Source organism: Mandrillus leucophaeus, unplaced genomic scaffold, assembly GCF_000951045.1.
Source record: "Mandrillus leucophaeus isolate KB7577 unplaced genomic scaffold, Mleu.le_1.0 Scaffold1649, whole genome shotgun sequence".
Taxonomy (NCBI): Eukaryota; Metazoa; Chordata; class Mammalia; order Primates; family Cercopithecidae; genus Mandrillus; species Mandrillus leucophaeus.
Window position 1 is genome coordinate 458552 of NW_012101642.1, and position 27057 is coordinate 485608.

Genomic DNA, 27057 nt, shown 5'->3' on the forward strand with positions numbered 1-27057 from the left:
AGATAACTGACCTCTTGGAGCTGAAAAACACAACAGGAGAACTTCACAATGCAGTCACAAGTATCAACAGCACAACAGACCAAGTGGAGGGAAGAATCTCAGAGCTTGAAGACTGTCTTTCTGAAATAAGACAGGCAGACAAGAATAGAGAAAAAAGAAAAGGTACAAACAAAACTTCTGAGAACTATGGGATTATATAAGAAGACCAAACCTATGACTGATTGGGGTACCTGAAAGAGATGAGGAGAATGGAACCAAGTTGGAAAACATACTGCAGGATATCACCCAGGGGGACTTCCCCAAATGAGCAAGACAGGCCAACATTCGAATTCAGGAAATGCAGAGAACCCCAGTAAGACACTCCACGAGAAGATCAACACAAGACACATAATCATCAGATTATCGAAGGCTGAAATGAAAGAAAAAAACTTAAGGGCAGCCAGCGAGAAAGGCCAGGTCACTTACAATGGAAAACCCATCAGCCTAATAGCAGACCTCTCAGCGGAAACCCTACAAGCCAGAAAACATTTGGGGCCAATATTCAACATCCTTAAAGAAAAACATTTCCAACCTAGAATTTCATGTCCAGCCAGAGGTACAAAGAAGAGTTTGTACCATTTCTATTGAAACTGTTCCAAAAAAATGAAAAGGAAGGACTCCTCCCTAACTCATTTTATAAGGCCACTATCGTCCTCATACCTAAAACTGACATAGATACAACAAAAAAAGAAAACTTCAGGCCAATATCCCTGTTGAACATTGATGCAAAAATCGTCAACAAAATACTGGCAAACCAAATCCAGAAGCATACAAAAAGCTTATCCACCACAATCAAGTGGGCTTCATTGCCAGGATGCAAGGTTGGTTCAAATCAATAAATGTGATTCATCACAGAAACGGAACTAAAGACAAAAACCACATGATTATCTCAATAGATGCAGAAAAGGCCTTTGATAAAACTCAACATCCCTTCATGTTAAAAACTCTCAATAAACTATGTATTGAAGATACATACCTCAAAATAATAAGATATATATGACAAACGCACAGCTAATATCATACTGAATGGGCAAAAGCTGGAAGCATTCCCCTTGAAAACCAGCACAAGACAAGGATGCCCTCTCTCTTACCACTCCTATTCAACATAATATTGGAAGTTCTGGCCAGGGCAGTCTGGCAAGATAAAGTATATACAAATCGGAAGAGAAGAAGTCAAATTATCTTTGTTTGCAGATGATATGATCCTATATTTGGAAAACTCCATCGTCTCAGCCCAAAAGCTTCTTAAGCTTATAAGCAACTTCAGCAAAGTTGTGCAATGTGCAAAAATTGCTAGCATTCCTATACACCAACGACAGGCAAGAAGAGAGGAAAATCATGAATGAACTCCCATTCACAGTCACTTCAAAGAGAATAAAATACCTAGGAATACAGCTAACAGTGGAAGTGATGGACCTCTTTAAGGAGAACTAAAAAGCACTGCTCAAGGAAATCAGAGAGGACACAAACAAATGGAAAAACATTTCATGCATATGGATAGGAAGAGTCAATATTGTGAAAATGGTCATACTGCCCAAAGTAATTTATAGATTCAATGTTATTCCCATAAAACTACCACTGACATTCTTTACAACATTAGAAAAATCGATTTTCAAATTCACGTGGAACCAAAAAGAGCCCAAATAGCCAAGACAGTCCTACGCGAAAAGAAAAAAGCTGGAGGCATTACACTGCCTGACTTCAAACTATACTACAAGGCTACAGTAACTAACACAGCATTGTACTGTTATAGAAACAGACACATAGACCAATGAAACAGAATAGAGAACTCAGAAATAAGACCACACACCTACAACCATCTGATCTTTGACAAACCTGACAAAAAACAATGGGGAAAGGATTCCCTATTTAATAAATGGTGCTGAGAAAATTGGTTCGCCATATGCAGAAAATTTAAACTGGACCCCTTCTTTACACCTTATAACTCAAGATGGATTAAAGACTTAAATGTAAAACCCAAAACTATAAAAACCCTAGAAGAAAATCTAGACAATACCATTCAGGACATAGGCACCAGCAAAGATTTCATGATGAAAACTCCAAAAGCAATTGCAACAAAAGCAAAAATGGATAAATATGATCTAATTAAACTAAAGAGCTTCTTCTGCACAGCAAAAGAAACTACCATCAGAGTAAACAGACAGAATGGGAAAAGTTTTTGAAATCTATCCATCTGGCAGAGATGTAATATCCAGAGTCTACAAGGAATTTAAATTTACAAGAAAAAAAAAAACTCATTAAAAAGTGGGCAAAGGACATGAACAGACACTTCTCAAAAGAAGACATTTATGTGGCCAACAAACATATGAAAAAAGCTCAGCATCACTGATCATCAGAGAAATGCAAATCAAAACCACAATTAGATACTATCTCACAACAGTCAGGATGGCTATTATTAAAAAGTCAAGAAACGAGAGATACTGGCGAAGTTGCAGAGAAAAAGGAATGCTTTCATGTTGTTGGTAGGAGCATAAATGAGTTCACCCATTGTGGAAGACAGTGTTGTGGCAATTCCTCAAAAATCTAGAAGCAAAAATACCATTTGACCCAGCAATCCCATTACTGGGTATATACCCAAAGGAACATAAATCATTCTATTGTAAATATACATGCATGTGTATGTTCATTGCAGCACTATTCACAATAGCAAAGACATGGAACCAACCAAGTGCCCATCAATGATAGACTGGATAAAGAAAGTGTGATACATATACGCCATGGAATGCTGTGCTGCCACAAAAAGGAATGAGATCATGTCCTTTGCAGGGACATGGATGGAGCTGGAAGCTGTTATCCCTAGCATACTAATGCAGGAACAAAAAAGCAAACACTGCATTTTCTCACTTATCAGTGGGAGCTGAACAATGAGAACACATGAACACAGGGAGGGAAACAACACACACTGGGACCTGTTGGCGGGGACAGCAGGAGGGAGGGCATCAGGAAGAACAACTAATGGATGCTGGGCTTAATACCTAGGTGATGGGTTGACATGTGCAGCAAACCACCATGGCAGACATTTACCTATGTAACAAACATGCACATCCTACAGAACTTAAAATAAAAGGTTGAAGAAAAAAGACAAGAGTAACCAGTATTAGATACATAGATAGATCATAATAGTAGATTGATATTTTCTTCAGATTTGTTTTGATTCTTATTACTTAGAGAAAATATTTTTTATTATTTAATTGAACAAAGAGATAAGACAGCTAACTTTCAAAATTAGAATCACGTAGTTTTTATTTGCTCACCTATTGTGTTGTGTTTGTTGTATCTCATGAGGATTCCTAAATAACCTGAACCATGGTCTTGCCTATAGAGCCAAGAGAAACTAAGAACTCTCCTAGCTTAATCTCACCCATCCTGTTAGAAAGTGTCAAGATATACATAGAGTCATAAACAATTTTTAGTGGCAGTATTCTAACAAATCCTCAAAATGCAGACATTATTTCATGTAATATTTTCCTCTGTATAACATAACTCATTCTGTATTTCAGAGTAGAAATTGCAACTGTATCTTGGAAAACATAAAAGAAGATCCTATAATCCATTCCATAGTTACTTATTCAGAACTTTAAAAACATATGATCCCAAACTAGGTGATGAGCAAATTACAAGGATATGTGGGTAAAAATTATCAGACTTATTGAATTTATACTTCTGTTTAGAACATTAGGTATTTGAATATATAATAATAAAAACATTTCAATGAACTTTTGATGAATGAAGAAGTAGTACAAATAGAGGATGTATTGAGGCCATAGAAATGATTTGACCTGATGCTTGATTAAGTTCTACTTTTTGATGATTGAGTGCCTTTCAAAAGAGAAGGACAGCTTGATGAAAGAAAATAGCAAGAAACTGGGACTGAAAGACACATTTATTTACTGAGAATGAGACAAGAATTGTGGGAGTATGAGGAAAATTATAAAGACTCGCAGTAATTGTTGTGAGGAGTATGTTGGAGAAATGACAGAAGATGAAGAGTTGGATCACCAAGCAACATAGGTGCTTAATCATTGCATTCAGGAAAACACTGAGGGTTAGCTAAGGTACTGCTTGCTAGGATCCGCATATATATGGCCCTTCACCTTAAGAATTCTTTAATTAGGGAAATTGCTGTCTAGATAAATTAATATAACAGAAACGTGTATTTTTTGGCAAACATCATGGAGGAAGGAAGGACTAAATGCTGATAAGGGTGTATCAGAAAGAGTTTGAATAAACAAAATGTGATAAAGAACTTAGACTAGCACTTGGCACTTAGCACTCAAATATTAGGTATTAGAATTGATACATATATGCACTCAGTAAGCAAATATTAGGTATTAGAATTTACACATATCTACCTAGGAGTAAAAAATGAGTAAGAACAGAATGTAAGTGAGATGATATAGTCATCTAAGGAAAGTGAGCTCAAGGAACAGGGATGTGTAAGAGGGCTGTGGTTTAGAATTCAAATGATAAAAGCAGAGAGAGTAGGAGTTTAATGTTTTGGAAATAGCATTGAAAAGTAAGCTAAACACCGTCTACTACTGGATCAAAGGAATGAATGAATTTGAGATTTCAAAATAATAATGGCAACAAAAAGCCATATGCAAATGAAGTTAGAGAATCAGGGAAATGAAAAGCATAATGTAAGACAGCAGAAGCTTTCCTGGTAGTAGATAGAAGATAGAGACAACAGGGATGGGAAGAGGCACTTGATAGCTGGGTTGGGAGGTGGGTAATATTATATACACACAATACACGCATACATATGTGTAGGGTCATCAGTGATGAGGCTTAGGTAAGGGATGATTGTAGATTTGAGTTAGGAGGCAGAGAGAAGTACTTAATTATAAGTTGGAGAAAAGAAAATGTAATCTGTGTGCTATATATTTTAGAGAAGGATAGCTCAGGGAGGAAAGGTACAAGCCTACAGGTAGGCACTAAGTGTACAAAGACACATACAGTTTACAAAGACACATATAGTTTATTCTTCCAAAATACAAATACATGGTTTTTTGTTTTGTTTTGTTTTGTTTTTGAGCCAGTCTCTGTCGTCCAGGCTGGAAAGTAGTGGCGCCATCTTGGCTCACTGCAACCTCCGCCTCCTGGGTTCAAGTGATTCTCCTGCCACAGCCTCTTGAGTAGCTGGGATTACAGGTGCCCACTACCATACCCAGCTAATTTTTTGTATTTTTAGTAGAGATAGGGTTTCTCCATGTTGGCCAGGTTAGTCCTGAACTCCTGATCTCAGGTCATTCACCCACCTTAGCCTCCCAAAGTGCTGGGATTAAGGCATGAGCCACTGTGCCTGGCCCAAATATATGTTAATTAATATGTTCTGGTATAACTGATCCACAAATCCTTAATACTTTACTTCCCATCTCTTCATTCATATCATTCTTTCATTCTCTTTCTGGTGTATTTATTCATCTTTATGTACAAAGGTCTTTTTTGAGGGGTCAAATTATGTCCTTGTCTACCTTTTCTTGGTCTTGTCTTGGATGTACCTTCTGTTGACTGCTGCCTCTATTTTCTTCCTATTTTCTGTTCTAGTAGAAAACTAAAAAATATTTTTATCATAGTATTAATTGAATAGATTTTGACCTCTAAATTTCAAAAGCCCAAAAAAAGATTAATTTCTCTTTCAAAACAAACAAAATCTGCTTTTTATCTATTTGGTTCTTAGTTATTTTGATAATATTTGTGGTCCCTAATAGGGGAAAAAAAAATTCCATCCCACCTATACAGACTCCCTGGGATGATGATAAACTCAACATGTGTACAAAAAGATTAATCATTTTAAGACAGAATATTTGAAAGATAGGCAGGCAGAATGTTTTCAAATCAGTGGAAAGAGAAGTGGAAACAGAAGTAAGATATTAAGATATTAGAACATTATTTTGTGTATGCCACATTGCCCAGGCAAAAAAAAATAAAAATAAAATAAAAATGCTCTCTTAATAGTAACTTTATCACCAGGGCCCCTGCAACAGAATTCACATTATTAGTTGAAGAAATTAGTCCAGTTTACTTTTTTCCCTCCAATGTGTTTTCTGAGATGTATAAACATATGTTTTGGTTCAATAATACATACAGTGTTTTAATTGAATATAAAATGTTATTAATAAATGTCTACATATGCAGAATTATCCCTATCTTTCATATATCTGCCTCAGTTAAATGTAACTTAGGTAAAGATTTCTCTATCAGTGGTCAGGAAAAAGAAAATATTTTGTGACGATTTTTTTTTAAATGCACAAAATAGTTATTTTTTTCCTTAAAAAAAAAAAAAAATTGTCCCAAACCCTTCTTTCCTTTAGGTGGGGAGCAGCCTATTCCTCTCTGGAATGAACATGATGGAACAGCAGATGGAGATAAGCCTAAAATCCTCCTCTATTCCCTAAACTTGCAGTTCAAGGTAACATAAATAATAATGATACTTTTATAAAAACTTTTCTAATCCATTAATATATGCTTGTTATAGAAAATTTCTATCTTACATAAATTACCAAACAGAAAATAAAAATGATCTATAACTCCATCCACTCAGAGAAAAAGCTTTAACAGTATTATTTTAATATTCTTTAGGCCTTTTTTCCTGTTAGTATTTTTATATATGCATATATTTATACATTGGATACCTTTCCATATTAGTATATTTAGATTAGTTGTATCTTCTTGAACATCTGTATTATATATTGTACAGTTGTAACAATTTATTCAACCACTCCCTTCTGATGAACATTTTGTTTTTCTTCAAGTACTGCTGTTATAATTTACTCTGCAAGAAATATTTTATTCACTTTTCCAGTTAACTATATTACTTTTAGAAGGCTGAGGCAGGAGGATTGCTTGAGCCCAGGAGTTCGAGACCAGCCCTGGCAACATAGAGACTTTGTCTCTACAAAAAAATTGAAAAAAACAAAAAAATTAGCCAGGTGGGTGGCATACACCTGTAGTCTCAGTTACTTTGGAGGCTAAGGCAGGAGGATTGCTTCAGTCTGGAAGTTCAAGGCTACGGTGAGCTCTGGTTGTGCCACTGCACTCCAGCCTGGGCAACACAGTGAGACCTGTCTTAAAAAACAAAACAAAACAAAACAAAGACTATATTATTTTAATAGAAAACTTAATATTTCCAATGTTTAAGATACTGGTGTTCATAAAAGTTATTTAATTGCATTTAATGTATTCAATCCATTGTACACTAAATTTTAAATACAAAATATCAAAATGAAACATAATGGGTTAAAAATTGCGACTAACATGAGAAATTAATGTTGCCAGTTTTATCAGTTCATTAGACATATCCTATACAGGCATACCTTGTTTTATTGCACTTCACTTTATTGTATTTCACAGGTTGAGGTTTTTTTTACGAATTGAAGGTGCCGTTTTTCCAATAGCATATATTCGCTTTCTGTGTGTCATATTTTTCTAATTCTCGCAATATTTCAAACTTTTTCATTAGTATTATATGTCTGTTATAATGATCTGTGATCAGAAATCTGTGATGTTGCTATGGTAATTGTTTAGGGGGCGCCAGGAACTGCACCAATGTAGGATAGCATACTGAATCGTTAAATGTTGTTGCACATCTCTCACTTTCAATCAAAAGCTAGAAATGATTAAGCTTGGTGAGGAAGGTATGTCAAAAGACAAGACAGGTTGAAAGCTAGGTCTCTTGCAACAGTTAGCCAAGTTGTGAATGCAAAGGTGAAGTTCTTAAACAAAATTAAAAGTGCTACTCCAATGAACACAAGAATGATAAGAAAGCCAAACAGCCTCATTGCAGATATGGAGGAAGTTTGAATGGTGTGGATAGACCAGCCACAATGTTCCCCTAAGTTAAAGCCTAATCCAGAGCAACGCCCTAATTTTCTTCAATTCTGTGAAGGCTGGGAGAGGTGAGGAAGCTGCAAAGGAAAACTTGGAAGCTAGCAGAGATTGGTTCATAACGTTTAAGGAAAGAAGCTGTCTTTGTAACATAAAAGTGCAAACTGAGGATCAAGCTAGAATAATTGATGAAGGTGGTTACACAAAACGACGGATTTTTCCATGTAGCCTTCTATGGGAAACAGATGCTAGCTAGGACTTTCATAGCTAGAGAGAAATCAATGCCTGGCTTCAAAGGATAGGCTGACTCTTGTTAGGGTCAGGTGCAGCTGGTGACTTCAAGTGGAAGCCAGTGCTCATTTACCATTCTGATAATCCTAGGGCCCTTAAGAATTATGCTAAATCTCTGCCTATGCTCTATCAGTGGGACAACAAAGTCTTAATGACAGCACATCTTTTTACAACATGGTTCACTGAATATTTTAAGTCCACTATGGGTCTACTGCTCAGAACAAAGAGTCCTTTTAAAATATTACTGCCCACTGACAATGCACCTGGTCACCTAAGAGCTCTGGTGAAAGTTTACAAGGAAATTAACATTTTTATGCCTAACACATTTCTTCTGCAGCTCATGAATTGAGTAATTTCAACTTTCAAGTGTATTATTTAAGAAATACATTTTGTAAGGCTACAGCTGTCATAGATAGTAATTCCTCAGATGGATCTGGGCAAAGTAAATTGAAAACCTTCTGGAAGGGAGAACATTTTGATTCATGAGAGGAGGTCAAAATATCAACATTACTAGGACTTTGGAACAAGTTGGTTCCAACTCTCATGGATGACTTTGAGGGACTCAAGACTTCAGTGGAGGAAGTAAATGCAGCTAGGGTGGAAATAGCAAGAAAACTAGAATTAAACATGGAGCCTGAAGATGGGACTGAATTGCTGCAATCTCATGATAAAACTTGAGTGGGTTAAGAGTTACTTCTTATGGATGAGCAAAGAAATTATATCTTCAGATAGAATCTACTCCTGGTGAAGATGCTGTAAACACTGTTGAAATGACAGAGGATTTAGAATGTTCCATAAACTTAGTTGATGAAGCAGGGGCAGGGTTTGGAAAGGACTGACTGTAACTTTGAAAGAGGTTCTGCTGTGGGGAAAATGCTATCAAACAGCATCACATGCTACAGAGAAGTCTTTCATGAAAGGAAGAGTCAATCAATGACACAAACCTCACTGTTATTTTAAGAAACTGCCACAGTCACCCCAGCCTTCAACAACCATTACCATAATCAGTCAGCCATCAACATCAAGGCAAGACCCTCCACTAGCAAAAAGATTACAACCCACTAAAAGCTCAGATGATTGTTGGCATTTTTTAGCAATAAAGTTTTGTTTTGTTTTTGAGACGGAGTCTCGCTCTGTCTCCAGGCTGGAGTGCAGTTGCGTGATCTCGGCTCACTGCAACCTCCTACTCCCTGGTTCAAGCTATTCCCCTGCCTCTGCCAACTGAGTAGCTGGGATTACAGGCATGTACCACCACGCCCAACTAATTTTGTATTTTTAGTAGAGACAGGGTTTCACCATGTTGGCCAAGCTGGTCTCAAACTCCTGACCTCAAGTGATCCACCTGCCTCAGCCTCCCAAAGTGGTGGGATTACAGGCGTAAGCCACCATGCCCGGCCAAAGTATTTTTTAAATTAAGGTATATACAATGTTTTTTAGACATAATGGTACTACACATTTAATGGACTATAGTATAACTTTTTATATGCACTGGGAAACAAAAAAATTTGTGTGACCCACTTAATTGCAATGGTCTAGAACCAAACCCACATTATCTCCATGGTTTAAAACATGACTATTTTATTTATCATATACTGAAAGACTACATTTGAGTAGGTATATGTTGTTGATTTAAGATTCATTTTTTCCCTCCTAACATATAATCTGCTAGGGTATTCAAGTAACGGCCACTACTCCATCAATGAGAGCTGTAAGATTTGAAACTGGATTGATTGAACTGGAACTTTCTAACCGACTTCAAACCAAAGCTTCACCAGGAAGTAGCAGCTATCTGAAACTATTTGGCAAATGCCAGGTGGATTTAAATCTGGCATTAGGACAAATTGTCAAACATCAGGTGAGTACAGAATATGTTGATGTTAGAACTATGGCTTTTAAATTTTGCACATCAATTTTAACTACTTTAACTGATGTATTATTATATTTACAAAAATATTTAGTTTAAGTTCCTAAAGTTTCTGATTATAAATTCAATGAAACTCATTTACCTTGGCCTTTTGTTGAATATTGTAAGTGCATGTTGTGATGATTTAGTGCAGATGCGCTCACATAAAAATCCAGTATCTTCATAAGCATTTGCTTGTATCTTTTTTTATTTTAGTCAGTTCTTAAAATGTTAAGCATACACCTTTCCTGTAGAATATTAGCAAGTTCTGCATATAGTAATGTTAAATAAAGTTAAAAAACGCAGTTAGATTCTCTGTTGTATAAAAATGAATGTTCACAGCTTATTGGAGATTTTTTTTGTTTTTATTTTGCCAAAAATTATTATGTAGATTTTAGTCTTTTTTCCTCTTTGAAGAACCAAATAGAAAAATGCCAGTCACAGTTTCAAAACTGAATTGCTGCATTAAAGATGTGAGGGAAAAATGAACAAAAACTTCTTGTCATCTCTACTAAAAGTAATTTTTTCAAATGGAAACATTTTTAGAGGTTCTAATTATTTAAAAATTTTTAATACATTGCCATTTAGAATATGGACCTCATCCTAACTTTCATATAAAGTTTATCTATGACTTCATATTTACCTCTTGCATGGCTATTTTGTATATTAATTTCAAGTGTTTATGGTACTGAGTATAAGGAATATACATTAACAGCTGAAATTGAGAAAAATGTAATACAGTTTTTTTTGGTGAATAATTCCATTAACAGTGTTTAGTTTTATATTAAAACTTTTCCTATTATTTTATTTTATTGAGCTTTAAATTTTATTTTAGGTTTATGAGGAAGCTGGTTCTGATTTTCATCAGGTTGCCTATTTTAAAACCAGAATTGGATTAAGAAATGCCCTCCGAGAAGAAATCAGTGGTTCTTCAGATAGGGAAGCTGTGCTTATTACTTTGAACAGACCAATTGTTTATGCACAGCCTGTGGCCTTTGATAGAGGTAAGATAAAGTCAATGACTACTATCCTTCAGGATCTAGGAATGTTTTGTTAATGCTAGATAAAAATCTTGTAGTTTACTGGTGTGAATGCTTGACAGCGAAATGGTTCCTAAACCTGAAATGTGCGTATCCAAAAAAACAAAACAAAACAAAACAAAATTCTTGCTTTTTCCCTTCAGTTTTAAAAGTTATTTTACATTTTAAAGTTATTTTGCCCTCTGCATGGATACATAGGAGTGTCTGATTCAGATTATATAATTGTAATGCTGAATTTTTTTGTTTTGATAATTAATGCACCCATTTGTGTTTTGGCACTGTGTTTATTTTTATATTCTATAAACATTTATCATATACTGTCTAGAAGTGGATTACAAAAATAACAGCATCCCTGCCCTCAAGGACCTGTCAGTCCAGTGGAAAAGAAAACAAAGTAGACTACACAGTGGAGTTAGAGATGTGTTCTTGGTTCTGAGGAATTCTCTACCTTTGCCTACACTTCTTAGAGGAGAAACTAATTCTTGATTTGACTTTTAATTAGGCGTTCACCAGGGAGATAAGGAAATGAAATTTACTTTTATATCCCAGGGCCTAGAATAGTCCCTGGCATACAATCAGAACCAAATAAACATTGAATGAGAGAGAATATGAATGAATGTGTTTAAACACATAAGTCTAAGAAAATATAGCAGGTTCATAGAAGAAAATAATAGGAAAGAAGGCTGAACAGGTAGAAAAGGTCTAATTAATGTGAATTGGGCAAATATATTTGAACTGTATTTTAGAAGTAATGAGGAGCCGTTTAAGAAGCCATTTAAGATCTCCATCAGTGATGGACATAGGCTAGTAACAGAATCTCGTTAGAAAATTGCCGTTTTGGAGATTAGAGATAACATTTTATTTTGCTGAATCCCATATATATGTTTTTCAGTTCTCATTTTACTGACCTCTCATCAGCTTTTATCAGCTCCTTAAAGTATTTTGTACTTTCGGTGTCCTTGACACAAAACAGGTTGAGTACTGGTTCTCCAAAATAATTGGGACAGGAAGTGTTTCAGATTTTGGATTTTTTCAGATTTGGTATATTTATGTATACATAATGAGATATCTTGGGGCTGGGACCCAAGTTTAAACATGAAATCCATTTACGTTTCATATACACCTTAAACACATAGCCTGAAGATAATTTTATAAAGTATTTTAAATAATTTTGTGCATGAAACAAAGTTTTGACGGCATTTTGGCTGCAGTCTCACATGAGTTCAGATGTGGAATTTTCCACTTGTGGCATCATATCAACATTCAGAAAGTTTTGGGATTTTGGATTTCAGATTAGGGATGCTCAACCTGCATTTGCTTTTCCTCCTATTTCTCTGGCTTCTCCATCTTTATGTCCTTTTTAGAGGCTCCTCCATCTATACACTGCCGTGAAATGAAGGTTTGCCTTAAGGTTTGTTTCTGTTTAACAAACTCAAACATCTTTGACTTTTCTCTGTAAATCAGATCCTTTTAATGGTATGTTCCTGGCATTATGTACCTTAAAGAATTTTAAAAGAAGTAACAGCTCTACAGATGAAGTTAAGTACCATATCTGTTTTCATTTGTTATTCCATCCCAGTACCTAACATATAATAGGCATTTCACAAATAAGTTAGAGTGAATGAACAGACCTGGATTTTCTTCTTCCTTGTGCCATTATGTGGTTGCCTGCTTTCTGTTTTATTTTTTCATTTGTTATTTAAAAAATGATGACTATATGTCCTCTTAGATCTTTCCTAATTCTAATGCTACAGTTTTCTGGGTGTAATTTTTATTAAGCAACAGGATTTTGCAGCTTTTGAGCTTTACTTAACATAGATTTACAGTGTTGATTTTAATTTTCTTTCTGCCATGCCTTAATTATCAAAAGCTGTGCTGTTTTGGCTGAATTATAAGGCTGCCTACGACAACTGGAATGAACAACGAATGGCTTTACATAAGGATATTCATATGGCTACAAAGGAAGTAGTAGATATGCTACCTGGTATCCAGCAAACATCAGCCCAGGCCTTTGGGACTCTTTTCCTCCAGCTCACTGTCAATGATCTGGGAATTTGCCTACCTATCACAAATACTGCGCAGGTACAAAAAGTCAAGTCATATTCCAGGATTAAGAGCCAGACATTTCTACATAACCATTTCTAACTATTTAGAGTATAACAATACATTTTTCAGTATACCGTTTATAACTGTTTAGTAGGTAGCAAGTAAGATTGAATTCCTTCAACCATTATTCATCTCAATGTATTAAATCTGAATCTCATGGGACTTTTCTCTGCAGCACTCTTATATGCTTCAGAATAGTGATAAGATTGATACTCACCAGATAACTCTTAATTTTTACCTTCATAAATAGAAGCTTAGTTTCAGAGTCATTTTATTGTTTTCTTTTTTAGCAAGGAAGTCATTGGTATGGACTGGTTTATAAGATGGAAATTAAAGGATATTTAAGAATACTGTTTAATAAACTTACCTGCAACAGAGTAGGGAATTCCAAAATGCTTTTATACTATAATATTTAATGGTAATGAAACTTCAAAGCAGTGTGTACGTAAAGCAGGAATTTTCTCTTTGCAACTTAGGACCAATTCTCAGGAATATGTAACTGCATGCACATGTGTGTATGAGAGAGAGAAAGGGCTATGAACATCTGTCAGGCCAAGAAGTAACAGTTATTAGCAGTAGAATACAGAGATCTGTATTTTACTGTTATAATTTACCTTAATAACTTGTAACCAGTTGTTGAATTAATTTATCTTTTAGGATTTTGTCTGGTAAGAGAGTTTTAAGAAAAACTTTGGGTTGCGGATGGGCGGCATTGGTATGTTTGTGTTTCAGGAACTGAAATGTAGTTTTTTAATAGCATGATGGGCTGGGCCTGGGAAGGCCGTAAACACCACAGGTGGGTGGCATAGTGAGAGCGTCTCCCCACAACTAAAAGAGAGGCTTGAGATAGAAATATAGATAGCCCTTTGTATGTTAAGTAAGAAAAAAATGCACATGACAAGTACATTTCACTTGAGCAATTTAATTTTTAAAAGGCATCTTTCTAGGCTGCTCTTTAATGAACATATTTAGTCTTGACCCTTTCTAGATTTCTGTTCCTATGAATCCTGTGAGGATTTCTAAGTTTAAAAAATTGTCACCTTTTTCTTATTTCTTCTTTAATGTATTTTGCAGTCTAATCATACTGGAGACCTTGACACTGGTTCTGCTTTGGTATTAACCATTGAAAGTACTCTCATCACTGCGTGCTCTTCAGAGTCTCTGGTTAGCAAAGGGCATTTCAAAAACTTTTGTATCCGTTTTGCTGATGGATTTGAGACATCATGGGATGACTGGAAACCAGAAATTCGTGGGGATTTAGTGATGAATGCCTGTGAGTGTCTTTTATTTTTACATACAGTTTAGAACTTAAAAAATAAACCATTAAGTCTCCATTTGTAAAATTAAAAGATGTTTAGATATAGCAATGTTTTTAGACTTCGAGAAGGAAAGCTATTTCTAGTTATACGTAACAAACTGTATTCGTGAAAAACTACATCATTGAGTAGTTTTGGGAAGTAAACCAACCAGGCATTCTTTTTGGTAGTATAACATTTGAATGTTTACACAGTCCCTGACTTTTCCTGTAATTGATCCATGTTTGACCAGATAAAGCATATTTGTCCTATCAGAATCTTGAAAGAAAATGATAAATGTATCATATTCAACTCAACATAAAACACAGAACAGGTTGTAAATAGCCAGGACCAGGAACTCCAGCCTTAATTAATATTGACGTGAATAAATCCACATGTTCAAATTTGTAGGCATGCAGAGTGTAATGTGAATTCCTGCAATTCTGTAATATTCAAGGTTGGGTATAACTAACACTGTGTTTATAGGCAATATTGAAGATATGGTATTTATTTGTATGTATTTTTATATTTATTACAGTAGAGCTGGTAAAGCATCATTAATATTAATAATAAAGAAAAATTATAAATAAGGAGTTAAAACGTTGTGAACTAAAATTCCTCAATCTTGTAAATTAAATTACTTTCCTTTTAGAAAGCGGTAGCCCATTGTTTATGTAATTTTTTCCTCTCTCCACTAGAGGGAAATCTTTCTAGTTCCCATTTTCTTTGAGGAATGGGAAAACCTTCTATTATTTTTACAAAAATTGAAGTTTTAGCATTCAAAATGAATGAAAAATTCTTGGTTTTGATGTGTAGGCAAGGAAAAATATCTTTTCCTATTACCCTTTTAGGCTTTTTGCTGGGGCTTGTATAGTAAAAGACCAATTAATGAGAGAAAAGCATATAGGTTTATTTAGTATGAGGTTTTTTTGTGACATGGAGCCTTCATAAGGAAACGAAGATCCAAATAAATGGTTAAACCTGAGTATTTTTATGCTACGTTTGATGAAGAGTAGAGAGTTGTAGAGCAATGTGAGAAAATAAAAAGGGGTACGAGTTAAGGGTAGTAAACTGGGGGAAACTAACCAAGGCCTATTTGTTCAGATTGCTCTCCGTGTCCCTCCACTTTGGAGATGAGGATGCTCCTTTCCTCTGGGTACAGGAAGGGCATCTCTCACATGTAGGTCATATGACCTGCTTCAGAGGAAAGTCAAAGTCCTTCCTGTATCTGCTGCTTCTCAAATTGCTTCAGTTTAAAATACCTTCCATAGGAAAAGGTACCAATTTGGAAGGCAGTGTGTACTGAACCCCATCAAATGCTTTGCGTTTAGATACTTATAGGTAAAATACCAGGACTTATTTGAAATACTTCAGGTTACTGAGAAACTTGATATGGAAATACTCATGCCTATTATCCAAAAGACCAATATTAGCCTACAACAGAAATCTTTATAGATTTATTATTTTACACAATAGTTATACATTTTTTAATCACTAAAACATATCTTTTGTTTTTTTAATAAAAGACAAAAATAAATTTAAACAGTGATTTTTATTACAGTGACAGCTTTACCATCATTGTATTTATTAAAATATGTAGAATATATTTGGAAAAAAAGGAAGTAAACCATTTCCTTAACAGTTTATCTTAAAGGGCAAATGCATAAGAAATATAAAATGAGAAGTATGCTCGGACTCAGAATCAGAAATATACATTAAAAAATGAACAAATAATTTAGCACCTCAGTATATATTCTGTTAATACAGAACACTAACATGCTGGTAATCATGATAATCAGAATTATTTTTGGGTTTTAGAGGGGACTAAATGACATGCTTCTGTAACATGCTTATTGTTTGGGTTTCTTGGGAAGGGGTTAGAAGGAGGTAAGCAGAGTAGTTATGTAATTGACATATTGATAAAAATTCCAAATGATAAAATGGACAAATGAGTTTACTAGTTTATAGTTTTTATTGGTAATTAGTATACCTCAATATTTTTGGACAAAGGTGATGTGTATAGGGCAGAGAAATAAGGAATGGTAGGATTATGCCTTTGAGTTTTTTTAACAGATCATTTTTAAAACATACTCTAGAAAAAAAGGTGACCCAGTAAAATTTCTTCTCTAGGTGATAATGTTTGTTGAGAAATGCATTAAAAATTATCAAGGACAATCTATAGGAAGAGTTCAAAGAATGATTTAAGTAGGTAGTAAATATTAGGTGAATATCATCAATGTGTATTTAGACAAAATAAACCATCAGAAGTTTAGATATCTGCAAGCTGTCTGTAAAAACCTGGGTAGCATTTGGTCATCAGGGCAGAAAAATTACCATCCTGTATTCATCGTAATGGTTGCTCCAAATCATTCTATCTGTGATACAGAAACCACAGGTATTATGGCGAAGAGACTAGTTGATTTCTTAGTCCTCATTTTCAGGATTCAGATCTACTTCTAAAAATCATAATATTCCTTATTCATTCATCATGGCTCTATATTCTATGAGTTTATATATTCATTTTTTAAGCTTAATTTTTTTGTTGCTTTTTAGAGACAGAATCTTGCTGTGTTACCTAGGCTGGAGTGCAGTGGCGCCATCATAGCTCACTGCAGCCTTGAACTACTGAGCTCAGGCAATCCTCCCGCCTCAGCCCCCCAAGTAGCTGGGACCACAGGCACATGCCACCATACCTGGCCAATTTTTAAATTTCCTGTATAGATGGAGTCTCACTATGTTGCCCAGGCTGGTCTTGAACTCCTAGCCTCAAGTGATCTTGTGGTCTTGACCTCCCAAAGCACTGGGATTACAGGCGTGAGCCACCACACCTAGCCCTTAAGCTTAATTTTTAAAAATTCTCTACTACTTCCTGGGATAGGAAATCCTAAAAGTTTTCTTCTCCCTTTTTATTTACTAATTCTTCCTTTCACTTGGCCTCAGTTATATTGTTCAGATTTCAAAGGGTTTTCTTTTCATTCTAGCATTCTTGGATTTGAAAGGGTAATATAGGTCTTACTTGTTCAGATTTGTAACCATGACTACAAAGGTGAATTGGGTGATACTCCAAAACCAAATCTAGCTATTTCTTAATTAGAATTTGTATGTGAGACACAGGTACTATACAGTTCAAAGGTATAATTTAGATGTTAAAGTTATTGGCAGTCTTTAAAAAAACATAACTTAATAACAGGTAGATCTTCTCTCACAAACTAAGTTGTAATATTTCTAAGTTGGAAGGATTTTTCCCTTTTGAATTTTTTCAAAGACAGAAATGTAATGCCAAATTATCTAGAAAATGAATAGTAAGCTCAAATTTAAGTAACATTTGAATACCAATTTAGGATTCAGAGTGAGTTACAAAAGGACATTAAAGATATATGTACTCTCAAGTTTAAATTGATATTTAGGTTCTTCTAAGGATAACTGAGGAAGGTCTTAATTCTATGTTTATAGTTTACTTTGTTTAAAAGTTGTTTCCACTTTTACTGTGTAAAATTGTTGAATTTAATTAACATCTTTTTTGAAGCTGAAGTTACCAGATTAAAGCTAGGTGGTAGTAAATGTTTCAGAGTTAAAGTAGATATATTCTGGAGATAGGTGCATGATCTTGAGATTGACATCATGACCTTCAGCCATTTTTTTCCTTATAAAATGTTCCATGTCAAAAGAGAAGGTAAGACTGATGAATCATGTGTCTGACTTAATATGGTAGCTCTTAGTTACCAAAATTCTATTTTAAGTCATTTGCATTCTCAAAGTGCCATTCATTTATGACAACAAATTGTCATAGCATCCTGGATATTACTGGATAAGCCATCTAGAGTGTCAGAGTTGGCCAGGTGTTGTCACTCAAATAAGGAAATCACATGCAGAAAGTAAAGCTAAAACTGCAGTTAAATTATTTAAATCACAGAATAAAATATTGTGAAATATGGAATCAATCTTATGAGTCATTAAGATAGCCCTTTCATTCCAAAGATTAAGAACTAAAATCTAGGAAGGATAGTAATCCTCTTTGTATTTAGATAATAATCTTGTGTGAAAAATTAAGAGTACAATATATAATCACAAATGTATTTTCATTGAAAACTATTTTTGGGGTGATTTTTGTACAGGTGTAGTTCCAGATGGCACCTATGAAGTATGTTCAAGAACTACAGGACAAGCAGCAGCTGGTAGGTTCACATTCAGCATTATTTTGTGTTAGACAGAATTCTGCCTTTATTTTAATGGCAAGAGAATTATGTGTCAGATAGAATTCTGCCTTTATTTTAATGGCAAGAGAATCTTTTGGCCAAGCTAATTCTGGTGTTCACTAATTTAAAAAAAAAACTGTTTTGTATTAGAACATTTGTATTTAACAATTATTAATCAGACACTGTGTTTTTATATATATAAAATATATATTATATATTATTTTTAATATATTTTATATATTGTATATTTTTATATAAATATAAAATATATAATACATAACATATATTTATATATTTTATACATATATACAGTAGACATATATATACACACTACAAGATGTTTTGGAAAAGATTAAAATGAATAAGATATACTTTCTATCCTCCATACTTTTAAATTCTTACAATATAGTTAAGGCACATGCAGCAAAATTACATTGAAATATGTGATATGTACAATAAAACATAAAATTCCCATTGCTATTGAAATGTATAAAAGGAAGAGAATATTTTCAAATATGGGAGAGTACTGGGATCAGAGAAAACTTGATGGAGAGACAAACATTTAAACAAGCACTCAAAGGACGGGATAAATCTTTCTTAAACAAAAACTGGGAGATGTGGGCCAGAGAAAATTCAGGCAGAGAGAATAATATAACATGAATCATGATGTTAAAGCACAGTATTCAGATTTGCCCAATTTAGCTAGAATAGAGTTATGTTAAAGAAAAGATGGAAAAATATTAAATGCCAAGGAGTTTGATTTAGTGGGCTAGCCACTGAATGTTTCTGAACAAGAAGGCAAATGGCGACACTATCAAAGGAACACTTTCAAAGATTAGAGGGCAAAAAAACCTAGGAAACCAGTTAGGAGGTAACTATGAAAGTGGTAATGTGTCTTGACTAAGATGATAGCACAATGTAAATTTTTATTATTTTGCTTGTTATAAAATTGGACAGGGTGAGCTACAGAGATACTTATTTAAGGGCTCTTAAAATGTTGAGAGAGGTAGAAATTGATTAAGGTTAGTAGATTGCCAGTCTCTCCTTACTGTTCTCTGTTTTCCTTCCCAAGCCTAGCCTTAGTGCTCATCTTAAGTTACCTTAGAAAGCACCAAGGCCTAGAGTCTGACAGAGAACTGGAAAAGTTAGAGAATTTTCAACTGAGGTCACAAATAAATATTTGTCAGGACTTTTGTTGTAAGTGACAACAACCCACTAAGACTAGATTAACCAAAAGGGGATACTTATTAAAAGGTTATTTTCAGACTACAGTTCAACTTAGGCATGGTTATTTCAGGGAAGAGAAGGAACCAGGTCAATTCAGGAGCCCTTAGGAACTACTACAACCAAGATCCAAACTGTCACCAAGACTCTTTGTAGCTCTTGTCTTTGCTTCTTTGTTCCACTCTTGGCTACTTTTTTTTTCTTCTTCTTCTAACTTATAACCTCTTTCTTATACATGGCAAGAAACATCGTGGAGTCTTGTTTCTCCACCCTCAGTCATTAGAGAAGGACCAACCTTTCCTGAAGTCCAGGCAAAATATCTTATTTTTCCAACTTTGACCTTCACCTGGACAATTATGTAATTAATTCTATCTAATGAGCTAAGGTCATGGCAGTTCCTACTATAGCTATAGGATGGTGGATCAGCTTGGGGTCAGGGAGTGACCCTGTAGTTCATAGGGAAAAAAAAATAGGTGCTATACAGAGAAAACAGTAGATGCACCCTGTACACATAGAGAAATCAATCCTGTAGTCTGATGTTTCTGACAAGTTTAGCAGTGAAACACATTAGTTATTGTATGTGGCCATCATCCATTTGCTTCGTACAGTTACTTCAATTTCTGTACTCACGACTTACCAAAAATGCAACTTCTTTATTTAAACAGAAAGCAGTAGTGCTGGAACCTGGACACTCAATGTATTGTGGAAAATGTGTGGGATCGATGTTCACATGGATCCTAACATTGGCAAAAGGCTTAATGCTCTGGGCAATACTCTTACAACACTGACAGGAGAGGAAGACATAGATGACATTGCTGACTTAAATTCAGTGAACATAGCTGACCTGTCAGATGAAGACGAAGTTGATACTATGTCTCCCACTATCCATACTGTAAGTAAACTCACTGTTAGAATTTTTCAGGATTGGCTTTTACCCTGAGACAGGGATATTTTTTGTTGAGTGTTATTTAGTATATTATAGTTGCTATTTGTGGAGGAAGAGAAGGGAGTGGTGGTTCACTGTGTCTACATTTAATAATATTGTCTTTTAATCGAGTTCTGTACTACATGTTGACTGTCATCCAACTTGTACTTTAACCTATAGGTAACATAATATTAAAAGTGAAGTGAGGAGGGAGTGGGGCAGGGTGGGGAATGGGAATAAATTGCTAACAGGTATGAGGTTTCTGACTGATGAAAATATTCCCAACTAAGATTTTAATGATGGTTGTACAACTTTGTGAATATACTAAATGGGTGAATTTTATGGTACGTGAGTTATATCTCAATAAAGATGTTCAAGATGAATTTCAAAGCAAAGTGCATACACAAAATGAAATGATACATTTTAAAAATAGTATTTTCATCTATACTATACATTCTGTAGTTTCAAGTTATTTCGTGGCAAAAAGCAACTTATTCTTTGATTTCATTCTGGTATTGATTTTTCAAAATTATTTTCAATATCTTTTAACTTTTGTACCATGAAATAGTTTTGTTCTTGGGAAGAAATTTTTTTAAATTTAATATTACTGTTTATTACTTAGAGTTCAGATGGAAGTTCAGTAAATGGAGATGGCCACAAACTCACCTTTGGGCAGCGACTTGTAAATCACCTACTAGGCCTGACACCCCCAAATCAGCGCCATTCTGTTCCTGCAGAGTATCTGTGTGACCCAGAGATGTGGGGCTCCCCTCAGTCTAGCCAGTCCCATTTGAAAGCATGCAGAGCACACTCATGGGGAAATGTAGGTGGCAACTAAATAGATTCCTTATGAAATTGAAGGGATTTAAATCAATGGAGAATTCCAATCTTAATATAGATGGCTTTGATTCTTGCATGCTTTGATTTAAGGTGTTAATTTTGTGATAGTATAGATTTGCTTTGTAACTTGAGGGTGGTATTGACAGATACACTTTTGACTTTTCAGGAAGCCATAGATTATCGAAGACAGGCAGCATCTGCTAGCCAGCCAGGAGAACTTAGAGGAAGAAAAATTATGAAGCGTATAGTGGATATCAGAGAACTGAATGAACAGGCCAAAGTAATAGATGATCTGAAGTATGTATAATGATTTTTAATTTGACATAATGTTCCCTAATTTTAGAATCATAAGATGTTAAAAGTGGAAGAAATTGTATTTGGTCTAATACAAACTCTTTAGTTTATCTGTGATATCACCAGGGTCCAGAGTTGTTTAATAATTTGGCCAAGATCATACACTCATTAGTAATAAAGTTAGGCATGAGGCTGGGTGTGGTGGCTGATGCCTGTAATCCCAGCACTTTGGAAGGCCGAGGCAGGTGGGTCACCTGAGGTGAGGAGTTCAAGACCAGCCTGGGTGACATGGTGAAACCCGTCTCTACTGAAAATACAAAAATTAGCTGGCTGTGGTGGTGCATGCCTGTAATCCCAGCTACTTGGGAGGCTGAGGCAGGAGAATCACTTGAGCCCGGGAGGAAGAGGTTGCAGTGAGCCGAGATTGCACCATTGCACTCCAGCCTGGGTGACGGAGCGAGACTCCATCTCCAAAAAAACAAAGGCATGAAATCCTAGTGTCCTAGTGTTTTTCACAACTTATTTCTGAGTGCTTTATGACTGACTTTATATCACATATATGTATCTTTACATGTATATTTACTCTTATATGTATCTTCACAGGCATATATAAATAAATGCATTAATCTTTATCTGTTGCCTGCTGGATATTACTATGTAACACTTCTTCTATTGCAGTAAATATTCTTCTTGCTAAACTTTGCAGTTTTATTTTCCCAAAAGGTAATGGTCATGCCTCATCTTTTCTAATCTGCATACACTTGTACTGGTGCCTTTTTTTTTTAAACAATCAAGGACGTTACACAAATATATGCATTTTGTACAGCAAAAGGTATTGTCCGAAACTTGTCTGTAAGTTATCATGCAGTGATTCACATTTTCCTGTTGACTTACATTACAACGCGAGTTTTGTTCTCAGGGGAAAAAATGACTTGAAGCAAAATATACCCTTCCTCCAAAATCTTACCCGAGGCTTATATTATATGTAGAATTTTACATTCAGACATTTTTTTGCAGAGCGAGTCTACGGTTTTCATGAGATTGCCAGAGAGACTCTTGATGCAGCAATGGATAAGACACATTTCCTCAAACATTGCAGAGAGGTGTTTTTTGTTTTCTTAACAGTTCGCCAAATATGAGTGTTAAACTTATTGAGGGTTTTGGCTTGTCTGTACATAATCATCTTTGGTATTCTGACAAGTGAAAGAATTAAAAAGGAGCAAGTAAAAATCAATCTTACTTTGTTATTTCTTTACAATAATTGCCATATTTGTTTTGCATCCAGAAAATTAGGTGCAAGTGAAGGAACCATAAACCAGGAAATTCAACGTTACCAACAGTTAGAATCTGTGGCTGTGAATGACATTAGAAGAGATGTTCGTAAAAAATTACGGAGGTCCAGTATGCGGGTGAGTTCTCTTTTTTCTTTCAATGCTGATGACAAAACCACTTGATTTTTTTCCTATCATATCTACTGTGTACCAGGTACCATCTAAAGCACTTTACATTTAATAACCCATTAAATCCTAACAACAACCTTAGGAGGTAGCTTGTGTTATTTTCCTGTTTTAAAGATAAAACTGAGACACAGGTCAAGTAATTTGACCAAAGTTACACAGCCAGTAATCCTGGGGAAGACAAGAGTCAAACCTAGGTTGTAGGACTCTATAGTCTGTGCCCTTAGACACTGTGTTTTGTCTGTCTTTCATTAAATCACTCTTTAGTCTTTAATGTGAACTCTGCAAAAAATGTGAAAACTTTTACGATGTCTGTTCTTCACCTATCCCATTCTTCCAGGTCAGAGTTTAACTGTCAGCTACTGGCATTGTAATGTACTTTATAATCTTTATTTTTTGCAGGTTTAGTTGGTCCCATTAAAGTTGAATCTAGTAGTAGAAAGCTTTTTTTAAAAAAAACCATTTTGCCCTTTTGTTGCTTCATTTTTAAAATTAAAGATAACTTGTTAAGAGTTATCGATTCACAAGTGTACCCACCTGGGCCTGGTGCTTTTTGTTGTATAAAGTTATTAATCCAGTCCTTTAATAAATGCAGGCCTATTTGGATTGTCTCTTTCCTCTCTCCATTTTAGAAAATTGTATGTTTCAAGGAATCGGTCTATTTCATCTAGGTGATCAAATCTGTGGGCATAGATTTGTTCTCTGTATTCCTGTATTCTTTAAATAACCATAGGGTCTGTGTTGTATACCCTCCTTTATTGCTGATGTTAATAATTTGTGTCTTTCTTTTTTTCTTAATTGTCCTGGCTAGAGGCTTATCAATTTTATTGATCTTTTCAAAGAACCAGCTTTGGTTTTGTTGATTTTTCTCTATTGATTTCCATTTTATTTCTGCTCTAATTTTTATGATCACTTTTCTTCTGCTTAATTCAGATTTAATTTGCCCTTTTTTTCTAGTTTTCTAAGGTAGAAGCTTAGATAATTAATTTTTGATCTTTTCTGATATATGCATTCTGTTCTATAAATTGTCCTCTAAGCACTGCTTTTGCTGCATCCCACTAATTTTGATGTGTGTTTTCATTTTCTTTTATGTTTTAAAATTTCTCTTCAGATTTTTTCTTCAACTCATATTCAGGTATCTTTCTGTCGTTGATTTCTGGTTAAATTCCACTGTGGTCTAAGAGCAGGCATTTTATGATTTATAATTTTGTTTTGTTTTTTTGAGACAGAGTCTCGCTCTGTTGCCCAGACTGGAGTGCAGTGGTGCAATATCAGTATACTGCAACCTCCGCCTCCTGGGTTCAAGCAGTTCTTTCCCTCAGCCTCCCAAGTAGCTGGGATCACAGGCCCCTGCCACCATGCCTGGTTAATTTTTGTATTTTTAGTAGAGACGAGGTTTCATCATCTTGGCCAGACTGGTCTTGAACGCCTTACCTCGTGATCCACCCGCCTTGGCCTTCCAAAATGCTGGGATTACAGGCATGAGCCACTGTGCCCGACCATGATTTATAATTTTAAAAAATGTGTAAAGGTATGCTTTTTGGTCCAGAATGTGGTCTCTCTCGGTGAAAGTCCCATGTGAGCTTGAGAAGAATGTGTATTCTGATGTTGTTAGATGAAGTTGTCTGTAGGTATTGATTATATCTAATTGACTGATGATGTTGTTGAGTTCAACTATGTCCTTATTAATTTTTTTGTGTGCGGGATATGTCCATTTCTGATAAAGGGTTATTGAAGTCTCAGACTGTAATAGTGGATTCATCTGTTTCTCCTTGCATTTCTCTTAGTTTGGGCCTCACATAGTTTGACACTCAGTTGTTTTGTTTTTAAGAAATAGGGTTTCACTCTGTTGCACAGGCTGGAGTGCAGTGGTGCAATCATAGCTCACTACAACCTCAAATTCCTGGGCTCAAGCAATCCTCCTGCCTCAGCCTTTCAAGTAGCTGGGACCACAGCACATGACACCATGCCTGGCAGGATTTTAAAACATTTTTTGTAGAGACAGGGTCTTGCTATGTTGCCCAGGCTGGTCTCAAACTCCTGGCCTCAGGCAATCCTCCTGCTTTCGACTCTCAAAGTGCTAGGATTACAGGTGTGAGCCACCATGCTCAGCCCACTCTGTTGTTAGGCATGTACACGTTAGGGATTGTTATTTGTTCTTGAAGACTAAACCCCTTTATCATTTCATAATGCTTTCCTTTTTCTTTATACCTGATACTCTTTTTTGCTTTGAAATCTGCTCTGTCTGAAATTAATATAGCTATCCCTGCTTTCTTTTAATTAGTGATAGCATGGTATATTTTTCTCAGTCCATATACTTTTAATCTATGTGCCTTTAAATACATATGCTTAAATATGTATATACAAGTGGGTTTCTTGTAGCAACACATTGTCAGATCTTATTTTTTAATCCACTCTGACAGTCTCTGTCTTTTAAGATCATTTTACGCCACTGACATTTAAAGTGATTAATGATAGCTTTGAATTAATATCTACTGTATTTGTTACTATTTTCTGCTTTTTGCCTTTTCTTTTTGTTCCTGTCTTTGTCTACTGGTTGTTCTGCCTTTTGTGATTTTAATTGAGGCATTTATATAATCCCACTTTCTCTTTTTTCTTAGCGTATCAGTTACACTTCTTCTTCTTCTTCTTTTTTTTTTTTTTTAGTGGTTGCCCTAGAGACTGCAGTCTACAGATGCTTCTTAGCTTATAATTGGGTTACATCCCATCATAAGTTGAAAAGTCAAAATGATTTATGGTATCTTCAACTTATGACAGGTTTATCCAGCTTTAACTCCATCATAAGTTGAGGACTGTACTGAATGTTACCTCTTTTGTGCCATCATAAAGTCAAAAATTCATAAGTCAAACCATTATGAGTTAAGGACCATCTGTACACATATAATTAATCCAAGTCTACTTTCAATTAACACTATAGCACTTTATGGGCAGTGTGAGTACCTTAAAACAAAATAATCATAATCCCTCCATCCTGTCTCTTGTATCATTACTGTCATTCATTTCTCTTACATTTAATATATATAAGCATATACATAAATGTGTGTACACATATATACACACATATATACACATGCACACACATTTGTATACACACGTGCACATATACATGCGATATATATAGTCAAATACACTATTGGTATTAAATGTGTGCACGTGTGTGTGTGTATATATATATACACACACGTGTGATATATATAGTCAAATACATTATTGGTATTATTTTGAACAAACTGATCTGTTAGGTCAATTATGAATAAGATACAGGTTTTACCTTCATTTCTCTTTTAATGCTTTTACTTTTATTAAGAGATCTGTATCATTTTCCTTCTCTTTATAAAACTTCTTTTAACGTTTGCAAGGCAAGTCTGCTGGCAACAAATTCCCTCAATTTTTTGTGTCTGAGAAAGTCTTCAATTTTGAAGAATAATTTTGCAAGGTATATGATTCTAGGTTGTTGGGTTTTTTTTTTTTTTCCTCTCAAGACTTTAAATATTTTACTCTGCGGCCTTCTACGTGGCATAGTTTCTGAGGAAAAACTCAGGCTTTTTTCATTATCTTTTTTTTTTTTTTTTTTTTTT

General features: G+C 35.0%; 1 protein-coding gene across 1 annotated transcript in view; it reads left to right on the plus strand.

Moving 5' to 3' along the window:
• KIAA1109 (KIAA1109 ortholog) overlaps window positions 1–27057 on the plus strand; it is a 192700-nt gene that overhangs the window by 126316 nt on the left and 39327 nt on the right. Inside the window, exons 53-61 of the mRNA XM_011976372.1 lie at window positions 6375–6472; window positions 9848–10033; window positions 10917–11085; window positions 12992–13203; window positions 14302–14500; window positions 18638–18697; window positions 20608–20834; window positions 21874–22004; window positions 23287–23410. Coding sequence (XP_011831762.1) covers window positions 6375–6472; window positions 9848–10033; window positions 10917–11085; window positions 12992–13203; window positions 14302–14500; window positions 18638–18697; window positions 20608–20834; window positions 21874–22004; window positions 23287–23410 — 1406 coding nt within the window. The remainder of the gene's footprint in view (window positions 1–6374; window positions 6473–9847; window positions 10034–10916; window positions 11086–12991; window positions 13204–14301; window positions 14501–18637; window positions 18698–20607; window positions 20835–21873; window positions 22005–23286; window positions 23411–27057) is intronic.